Source organism: Sprattus sprattus, assembly GCF_963457725.1.
Source record: "Sprattus sprattus genome assembly, chromosome: 19".
NCBI lineage: Eukaryota > Metazoa > Chordata > Actinopteri > Clupeiformes > Clupeidae > Sprattus > Sprattus sprattus.
The window spans coordinates 22,529,530-22,540,890 of NC_137917.1; the positions used below are offsets into that span (position 1 = coordinate 22,529,530).

At 40.9% G+C, this 11,361-nt stretch overlaps 1 protein-coding gene across 1 annotated transcript; it reads left to right on the forward strand.

The window, feature by feature from the left end:
- Positions 1 to 318: 318 nt before the first annotated feature.
- On the forward strand, positions 319 to 2,011 carry LOC308380672 (caspase-8-like; the record flags this gene model as incomplete). The annotated part of the gene is made up of 5 exons (XM_080858078.1): positions 319 to 376; positions 598 to 623; positions 798 to 912; positions 1,106 to 1,598; positions 1,855 to 2,011. The coding sequence occupies 5 exons, from the start codon at positions 319 to 321 to the stop codon at positions 2,009 to 2,011; spliced, it is 849 nt and encodes a 282-aa protein (XP_080714204.1).
- Between the last annotated feature and the right edge of the window lie 9,350 nt (positions 2,012 to 11,361).

An 11,361-nucleotide genomic window follows, 5' to 3' on the forward strand; every position in this document is an offset into this window, starting at 1 on the left:
TCCAAGATGTCAAGACTGACGCATGGCAATTTAATGTAATAGGAATAGATAAACCAACTGGAAATTAAGAGCTGATGTAATATTTGTATGTGTTTCTAGATACTATACACCTTGAATTTCTGGTAGTGTTGTTATACAATAATAGTAATACAATACATTTTCCTTTCTCAGGGTTATTCCTGCCTACTTGTAATGGATTATATTCGTTCCAATAAAATATGTCTGATAGAGATTCTCTCAGATGAAGCCAGATTCATTTTACAACAAGTTCACAGTAAAAAAATAATTACTCAACGGAATTACAAGAGGCTTGGCGGCATGTTGAAAGATGGTGAGGAGACTGCAATCGAACTGCTGGACACACTGATCGGCAGAGGTGACGAGTGCTGCAACAAATTTATTTCTTTGTTGAGAGAAGAAAAAATCCTTGAAACCTTTCCTGAACTGACAGAGCTCCCCAACCCTCAGCAAGATGGCCCCCATCAACAGGTTGCTGAGTCACCTGCAACAGGTACAGTCACATTACATGGCCAGTATTCTAAGAACTGTGAGTTCTGCATTCTCAACTGTTTTACTGATCTTTCTGTTGACTTCCAGATAATTCATCCCAAGAGGCCAGCTTGGTAAGGGTTTTCAGTCAAATACCAATTTAAATCAGTCCTACAACTTGTATACTTATACTATTTGTATACTACTATATAAACTATTCTATAGTCTCTCTTATTGTACCACTCAGTGCTCTCTCTGATACACCCTCTTAGGCAGATCTGTTTGCTCTGCTCGTTACCTTTTCACAGGACAAGACATACAAGGCATTCAACATGACTAGCAGTCCTCGTGGCGTCTGTATAATCATCAATAATGTGAACTTCAAAGGAATGAAACCACGAAAAGGGTCTAAGGTAGATGCAGGTATGAAAGTTACCCCACTGGTTTTATTGCATTGGAAATGTAGACAACCAAAACTGGATTGGGTCAGCATGCATAGGCTTTTTTAATCTTAGTTTTGAGCATTTTTAATATTGTGAAAATGGTTTAAATGTTGCTTAGTTCTGAAATTATCTGTTTTCAGTGCTATATTCACTTCTTTCTTCCTGTCTCATAGAAGCCCTGAAAAAAGTCTTCACCTGGCTGGATTTTACAGTGGAATGCCACGAAGACCTGACCAAAGACCAAATGAAGACCATTGTACAGGAGTGCAGTCAGAGGGCTGATGGAGACTGCTTCGTCTGTTGTGTTCTCAGTCATGGAGAAGCAAAGGGTGTGTTTGGGTGTGACGATGAAGTCCTTCCCATAGAAGACATACTCACCCCCTTTAAAGGGCAGGCCCTTGCTGGAAAGCCTAAACTCTTCTTCATCCAGGCTTGTCGAGGGAAACGTTTTCAGAACGAAGTGACCATCCAAGCAGACAGCTTTCACGAAGACGACCAGGGATTGGAGCTGGATGCTAACCCATTGGAAACGATCTCCATCCCAGAAGATGCAGACTTCCTTGTCTCCATGTCTACTGTGAATGAGCACAGCGCTGGTAGGCACCCAACAGAAGGCTCATGGTTTATACAGTCTCTCTGCAAGCAGCTCAAAGAAGGCATACTCAGGTGAGCAACAGCTAGCATGATCAATCACTGTGTAGCCCACAACTCCTCCTTTTCATCCAGCGCAAACACCAATAGAATGTATTAAATCGAAGTGCCAAGGTGTTTAGCAAGGCACTGAACACTTCATGTAAATGCAAAATGTATGCCTTCAGTGTCATTTACACGCGTATCTGTGAAAAACTTGCCATGTTGGGATAAATGCAATTCAGTGATGTAGCTGAGCAACACTCATTTATGTCCACTTTTGTATTCAAAGGGGTGAAGCCATCTCGTCTGTTCTTGACCATGTCAATTATGATGTCTGCCAGAAAGAAGCCCCCATCGGGGGGAAGAGATTCAAACAGGTCCCTATATGGTCCTCCACCCTCAGGAAGCGACTAGTTTTTCCAGTGCCTAGGAGTTCAGATCTGTAGGGAAGACCAGCCATGTGTGTCCAGCCTGTGACACATTTTCATTTTTTTTAAACTAAGGTTGATTTATTATTGGATTCAAAATATACATACTTTTTTATCTGGTAAAGCACAAAGTGGCAATTATGAAACAAAGGGGACACATTCATGTAAACATGTATTGAAAATGATGACAAAAAATAAAAAGCCATAATCTCAAACATAATCTCTTTTGCATTAGTCCCACACTTATAATTGCTGTATTTACCAAAATATGTTACAATGATATTATGTACATGTCTGAAGAACATTCTTTGACAATTCTATGGAAATCTTCTTCCACCGACAGTCCCTTCATTAATGTTCTTTTCTATACTGTAAAAAACACTGTACACTGTGCAGTGGTAGGTAGAGTTTGAAGCAATTAATAGAACTGACTGCGCGTCAGAGACGTGTTTTAGGGTGCTCTGGACTAGAAAAAGAAAAGATGGCAGGTCTTAACTAGTCCACAGGTAAAACCCTCTTCTTGGTCAGTGTGTATTTCGGCTGAGGCATCTGCTTTTGGGTATTGTATTGTCACATTTGCTGATTTTATTGTTCACACGTGTAAGGATAGCATGATAATCCTCCTTCCTAGGAAATAGAAAAACATTCACTTTGTTGCCTAGCGCAGGAAGCCCTTGGGATAAACCCACTAAGGAAGACAAGGTGTTTACCTTACTTTAGGCAGCCTGATTCCAACGCCCTGCAGAGTACTACCTGGATATAGATGGACCCCAGTGTGGTATGACGGAATGATTTCAACCAGATTACCTTACCAGGGGAAACAGAACATCCTCATGTGGGAGAGGTAATGCTTAATGGACTCCTGCGTTCCAGGGACATTGTGGTGCAAAGAAAGCTGTTAAAGGAATCGATCAAAAGGGTTGATTCTGGTAGTGTTGAATCTATCTAGATGGCCTCTAGGGGGGATATGAGGCCTCTAGGGGAGGATATGAGGCCGCTAGGGGAGTATATGAGGCCGCTAGGGGAGTATATGAGGCCGCTAGGGGAGGATATGAGGCCGCTAGGGGAGGATATGAGGCCTCTAGGGGGGGATATGAGGCCTCTAGGGGAGGATATGAGGCCTCTAGGGGAGTATATGAGGGGAGGATATGAGGCCTCTAGGGGGGATATGAGGCCTCTAGGGGAGTATATGAGGCCTCTAGGGGGGATATGAGGCCTCTAGGGGAGTATATGAGGCCTCTAGGGGGGATATGAGGCCGCTAGGGGAGTATATGAGGCCTCTAGGGGGGGATATGAGGCCTCTAGGGGAGGATATGAGGGGAGGATATGAGGCCTCTAGGGGGGATATGAGGCCTCTAGGGGAGTATATGAGGCCTCTAGGGGGGATATGAGGCCGCTAGGGGAGTATATGAGGCCTCTAGGGGGGGATATGAGGCCTCTAGGGGAGGATATGAGGGGAGGATATGAGGCCTCTACGGGAGGATATGAGGCCTTTAGGGGAGGATAAAAAGGTCCAAAAGTCCAAACTCCGATCATGTTCATTTGTCTGACATGGTGGAAGTAACCATTTGTGTCCTTTAACGTGTCATAGAGGGAGGTTTACTCACTGCACAGCATTGTACCCACTAGCTACAATTATACAGGCATGCTAACTGGTGTCTTTTGACAATGTAGTTGGTGATCATTTTTGTGGGGTGATCTGTCCCGGACCATAGAACTGCATAGTGCATACCCCTGGGTGACTAGTGGTTGTGTTTATCTGTTCGCGTGTGCGAGTCTCTGCAGTGGCTGTCAAATGCCATTAAAGCCCTATTTTGAGCCAGTGATTTGGTTTGTCCATTCTGGGCTACTGTAGAACCATGGCAGCGCAACAAGGCTGACCCCGTGGAAGAAAACCTGCTCAAAATGTAGATAGGAAGGGCACATTCTAAGCTAACTAAAACACAACAATTCTTAGTAACAGGTGATTATACACTAATAAAGATAATTATACAATATTCCATTTCTGCTAATAGATCCCCTAAATACTCCACAATACAACTTTAATGGTCTTGGCTAATTGTGACAATGTGATCCTTGCCGACTGTGAGGTCACACAAGCCATCCACAAGGTAAGACTGCATCTTCGCTTTCTTTAATAATTAAAACCTTAATGAAACATCTTGTACGATGCTCCGATCAAACTTGCTAGACTTGTTTAAACTGAAGGCAAAAAAGGCTTGGAAAATATGCAGGGGAGTAAGTGCAATAGATTAGTGAAGTCATTGCATACTTCAGAGAAGCTAAACACTATTTAATCACTATTTAAAAGAACACATTAGGTACGGGGTGGCCTGGTGGCTCAGGTGCTTGCACTGCCGCCTCACTGCAACAAGGTCCTCGGTTTGATTCCTGCATGGGGCGCTGTTGGTCCTGGGGGGTAGGTTCTCGCCGGACCACCAGGGCTCACGTGGGCTATCTCCCGGGCCTGTCTGTGTGGAGTTTGCATGTCCTCACCTGTTCCCAAGGGGTTTCCTTCACTAAGAACCCCAACAAAAAAACATGCAGAAGAACAGACCACTCTCCTGTCCGTCCCTGACCAAGACGGATGGATCACTTCACTTGGTCCCCGGGCACCTAAAAGCTGCCCACAGCTCCTGGGGTCCTGGAGGAAGGACAGTCCGGGATGGGATTAAAGCAGAGAATAAATTCACTGCAACCTCGGCCTGCGTGTGTGCTGTGTCGCCACCATAATATGCAATATACATTCAAAATTAAATTACAAGGAAGTGTGACGTAAGGGAATAAGGGAACACTGCAGGGTATAAAGTCCAAAAGACAAAATATATATATACACTCACAGTACATAGGAAGGTTTCTCTAGCACAAAAAACTTGCTCTCAATTTGGCATGGAGAAGACTGTAACAGATATTTTGCAGTTAGTCTTGAGGATTTTGAATCAAGACGATTTTAAAAAGTTTAGAACAAAATTGTTGGATGAAGCCAAAGGAGGAGGTGTTATTACTGTAACTCATTTGTTTGTCACAGATCACACATTTCACCTCAAATAAAATAGATAGCGGGGCTACCGGGCCCAGGCCCAATGGGCCCCTAAGCCAGAGCCTCTGCTTGAAGTTGCTGTTATGTATGGCTTTAATTGAGTGTGACTGCGCTGTTTTAAAAAATCTGTACGTGCGCTGTAAATCCTGTTGAGGTACAGGTGAATTTACTGTAGTTATTGTACTGTTGAAAAAACCCATTACATTTAAAGTAACACTATGCAACAATTTGACACTGGAGGTATTGTTTTTATAGGCAACTAGTTTTGGTACAATTCCCAAATTAATTTTGATTGCATATGGACATGTGAAGGACAGATAAACACCTGTGTCTTTTTCACTAACAATCCAGTATATACACTATGTAGTTTTGTGTTTTCCGGGCTGGAACACCCTGCAAAAATGGAAGAAAGGCTTTTACAGCATGACATTGCCAGCTATAGTGCAGAAAGACACCAGTGGCTAGCTTCTATCAGTGTCAACTGGGCTGTTGGTGGTGTTTCCAAGGTTTTTGCATGCCTTTTAGGTAATAAGCTGGCTAGTTATGGAACAGAACTCCTTATTGCTGCTTTAAGATTTTTGGGGAAATTTTTGTGCAAGCGCACACGAAGGGGGGGCCTTTTACATGCCCAGGGGCCTGTGGTTTCATAATCCGTCCATGCCTTTAACTACCGCAAATAATCTACATTTCAGACTACTGGTAACTCTCCAACCACTAACAACAAACCCACGAGATTGGCATTGGGACATTTTAAAGTAGAAACGTCCGGCTAAAATTAACAAACAAAACACTTTGCAAAGCAGTAAAGGTCCTTGTATTATCCAATTCATTAATGGTGTTTTCTGTTCCTGCCTGATGACTAGTCTTAACCAATCAACATTCTAGAATTGCCAGCTGAATTAACAGCTATACGATTAGCTTTGTTGTGGGTGGAGGATTATAGGCCCAAGAGTGTGGCAATATGGTCTGACTTCAGTTCAGTTCTAGTCTCATTGAAAAATATGTACTCTATATCAAGACAAGATATAGTGCATGAGGTGTTGCAGTTATCAAATAGGCTGCAGAAGTCAGGAATCAGAATTTCCTTTGGGAGGGTTCCAGTACACATGGGAGTAAAAGGGAATAAACTGGCTGATAGATATGCAAGACAGGCAATACAGAACCAAGAAGTCGATATTAATGAGCAACGCAGTAAAGCAGAAGTTAAAAGTATCATTAAGAACAAGGTCAGAGATATATGGCAAAACATGTGGGACCATGATAGTACAAGAAGGAAATACAAAATTCAAAGAGTTGAGGGTAGCAGGAATACTGTAAGGAACAATCAGGAGGAAAACATCATATCAAAAATTTGATTTGGATTTCAATAACATCCTAGCAATAATTAATAAACATGCTGATTCTGTGTTTGCGGAATTTAATCAAGAGACCATAGATCATGTAGTAGAGCAGTGTCCAATGCAATGTATCATTGGCATAGAAAGATACTTTGTAGTCCTGCAACAATAAAAAGTTGTACTGAAGTTATCAAACATACTACAAAGGAACTCTGGAGGTATTTGTTTTAATTTAATTTTTCATTTTCTGAAAGAAATGTACAGTTATGTGTTCAGATACACATTCCAGTTCAGAAGGGGGCGGTAATGCACACCATAACTTGCTTGCCAACAGCCATAAAAATAAAATAAAAAAGAAGAAGAATTCTAGGCCGATCTTAGGGGTCTAAATACACTACCGACCTACCGACAGTCCCCATTATTCAGATTACATTCTGTAAGCTCTACGCTAAAATCAGTAGGACAGTAGAGACACAGATTTGAAACAAGCAAGAATGTCAGTTAAATTTATCCGCGGGCACAAGACTGCCCTGATATCAATTCTAGTCAAAGACATCAGATTTATTTTGCAGCATTTGCATGAAAGAGAAATCATAGACCAACGTACGTACACTAATCTTAAGAGCATGCAGAGTGAAGAGGGAATGGCTACTGATATACTGGATGGACTTCTCGACGACGAGAGGGCCTGCGACGAATTCCTAAAACTACTACAGGAAGATCCAATTCTTGAAACTTTCCCGAGGCTTAAGCCAATCATCGGGATCTGGCATCAAGGTACAATCATGCATTATGCTTTCCCTTCGTCTATGTATGACATGGGGCCCGAGTATTAAAGGAAGATTTCGCTAAAGTGCATCGATCGATGTAATTCCTTTGTGTATAGATCTTTCATATGTGGAAGAGTATTATAGGCTCCTAGATGGTGTAGTAGTCTACATAATATGGACATTCGCGCGAATAACTTTAAATGGAGTGGATACCGTACATCTGGGAATAGCCGACTCTGAAGAAAAAAGTGTAGGCTATAATAGTTTACGGACATTTAAAGGATTACTTCCTTAGCTATACCAACAATGGCATTGAGTGGGTTGGACGGAGCGGCATCCGTAAAACTGTAAATTATCATGTGCATTATTATTTAATTATTATTTTTATTTAAAAAGGCGTACCGTAATATCGCGGTTCACATGTGCGTATTTAACAGTAGGGGGCGTACCGTTCGGTTCGAGAATATTCCGGGTACTACAGTAGCCTATACATTGTAATATCAGTGTTTTCAAGTGCCCTCACAATAACCATAATGTCAGCTTTACACAGTGAATACCTAAGGATTTGATTGCCACATTCTGGTAAATAAAATAAATTAGATGTTTTAGGCGTCCCTCGTTTACTGAAAAAAGTGATAAAATGTAGTCCAATCTTTTTCTGCGTTGGCATAGCCTATTTGTAGAAACATCTTTCCCAGATGGCAAACTGACTCCGCATCGGGTCCACCGTGGAAGTTTCATAGGCTCTGGATTGGAGTCCACTTGCACGGCGGGTCGGATCATGAAACATGAAAATTCAGTTTTATGCTACAGAACCCAAGTCGGTCTAATATGTCATCTTTGTCTATATGCAATATCTTTGTCATATGCTTTGGGCATGCAATAGAGGACGCTACGTTTGAACTTCATGGATCTTCTTCAAAATGGTTACTTTCACGTTCACAATTGTAACAATATTGTCATTTTTAAAACAAGAATGACCAGTTCATATATTTTAAAGTCGCAAAAATGTTAATGAATCTGACCTTTGCAGGTCAAACACAAAGGGCCTCAGTGGGGGGAAATGCCAGTGATGGTCCTGCATGTGGAACCCAGTCCAGTAAAGGTTAGTTAAGTATGTTCTGTAGTTTATGCTTTATGTCTGCTTCATTGACTTACTGTTCATCAATTAATCATGGTCAGTAGTTGACAAAAAAGTACAGTAAATCATATTTAATAAAATATATTTAATTGTACTTTACTCATGAGGCAGGAAATTATGGAGAAACAGGCAGACCCTGTTCATTCCAAAACCTATTTATTTTTAAAAGATTGTATGATTCATGCAACAATCAGATAGATAACTACTCACCATGAGCCACACATCAGTTTTTATCAACTAATAAATGAACATATTATTTTCTTTATCGAAAGAGAAGTTCTTAATTGTTTTGTTTTTTAGTTTCTGCTTTTTTTATTCCCTCTCTCCCCACACACACACACACACACACACACAACTGAACTAGGAGATGAGGGGAAGTCTTCACATTCATCCCAGTCAAAAACAGCACAAGATGAATTGGACCCTGGTGATGCATATCATGGAACTTTGTGTAAGTGAAATTAAAAGTATTTTCCCATTGAAAGTAGATCAATGAATCATTCACCATTGAGATATCATGGAACTGAGCACCACTTAAAAACAACTAGTCTCAAAGCTTTTTGAACCCACTTTGTCTATTTGCCCATCATAAATCTAGGCCCTTGGTTTGAGAAAGACAGCTGATACATTTTCAATGTTGTACAAATGAAACACCTCAGTTAATATGGTCACACAAATGTCCTCTTTAATAAGGGCATATAAACTCCTCAAGTTCGGAAACGTTAATTTGGTCGATTATTCCTCCCCTTTTACACCTGCCAGAACTTGAAGCACAAAACGAGAGTGAATACCAACAAAAGAATATTGCAGGGGATTTTGGGAAAATGTATTGGGTCGCTACCCACACGGTTAGCTGTGTTGCTCATTCCACGAAGGAACACCTTACAAGTTGTACCTCTTTGTAAAAGTGTCTAATCAGACGGAATCAACGGAAATAACGTTTCCAAACTTTTTTTGAGGAGTTTATGTAACATTCCTCCCCAAAGATCACATGCATGTTAGGTACAAATTCAAGCCCTTAGTTCCACAGAAAGCCAGTGTGAAACTCTCATGTCAGGTCAACAATGAAATAGATTCTGACAGGCTACACGAAACGTAATTATATAATGGGACTAGACAAGACGCATATATTATTCATAAGTTGACTTTGTTTGAATTTCCTTTTTTTAAGGTCTGGGAAACTGTACTGTTGCCAAATTGGAGAAGTTGGTTTCAGATCCCGAAGTAGCAAAAGAACTGATGGATGACTTGGAGAACAAGCTCAAGAATGGAGAGTTGGACAGAATGGAGAAGGAATTACAAGGCAAAAAGGGTCTGAAGAAAAGCTTGTGTTTTAATACTGAAGACATAAACAACATCAAAATGAACCAAGAACTGAAAAAATTTCTTGAACCTGGAGGACAGAAGGTATTTCCTTCCATTGCTTTTAAACAATATTTCGAAACTCTCTCAAACAGTGCACACTCATCTGCTCTTAAAAGGGATCTATTGGCTGCTGGACATCAACAGTCAGCTTTTGAGAAACCATCAAAGATTCTGAAACAGACAGATACCCAGACATTAGTGCATGAAACACAACATTCAAACCAATTTGAGGTTAAAGAAACCACTGAATCAAACACTGACAAAGAGAATCATCCGGTTATTTCAAAAGATTCACAGACACAACCACTTTACCAGTCTCTACCCCCAGAGATACCATCAAAGATTCTGAAACAGACAGATACCCAGACATTAGTGCATGAAACACAACATTCAAACCGATGTGAGGTTAAAGAAACCACTGAATCAAACACTGACAAAGAGAATCATCCGGTTATTTCAAAAGATTCACAGACACAACCACTTTACCAGTCTCTACCCCCAGAGATACCATCAAAGATTCTGAAACAGACAGATACGCAGACATTAGTGTATAAAACACAACATTCAAACCAATGTGAGGTTAAAGAAACCACTGAATCAAACACTGACAAAGAGAATCATCGGGTTATTTCAAAAGATTCACAGACACAACCACTTTACCAGTCTCTACCCCCGTCCGTGGAAGACACAAAACGAGGTTTTAAAAATGAAAAAGAAATGCCAAAAGCTAAAAAGGCAATTAGAAAAAGGGATCATATTTCAGAGGATGAATGGAAGAAAGAGTGCTTCCTTGAATGGTCAAAAAGGCGTGCAGACGAAACAGGCTCCACTTTGAAGGAGGTGAGAAGCAACATCTCAATTATTAACAAAATGGAGAGGGAAAAAATTCCCAACTTGACAGTGACAGATCAATGTATCATTTTTCAAGACCCCAAAACTGGTGACCGTAAAATAATATTTCTGATCAATAAAAATATATTTAAAAATGGTGACGAACTGACTCCTGAGTATGACAGGAAGCTGCAATATCAAATGGGAGTTTCAGGCATAGGTGAGACAATTGTGCTCTCTCCAGGTGGAAAAGAAAATACAGTCTATTCCGATAAAGCTTTCCAGACGACTGTTGAACTCTGCAGGAGATTTGTGTTTGAAGTCCTTGCCCCAGCCATTGTGGTCTTCAAAAAAGTTCAGAGAGAAAGAATCATGCCAGCACTGAGCCCTGCTCCTGCCACGCCCCCTCCTGCCTCTGCACAACTGCCTCACGGGTCGCTCACATTGATGCGTTAGAATGCGTTGATCCAGCGGATGGCGGAGGAGGCGTCTGGCGCGTGGGGTTCTGTTGATACCCGAGACGTTATAGTGAGATTGACACTGAATTAATCTTTCCAACTTGTATTGTTTTGCTCATTTTTCTCATTTTCATGATGTCCTGACATGATCTCTCAAATACATACAATGTAATCTAATGGGTCAATGTCAAATGCTATGTCAAATGCATGTTCAAACAATAAAATATATTGTTGTAATTAAAATGGTTCTCCCTGTCTAATCAATGCAATAATTATTTTTGTGTATTCAAATATTTTCTTGACAGCCTCTCACTTGGATTGCACTGCATTGAGTTTCAAGGGCATTCTGCCCCTAACTTTAACAATCCTTAATTCCAGGTTTTCAAAACCTAGACCAGTGCCATGTTTATGTAGATATCCTAACAA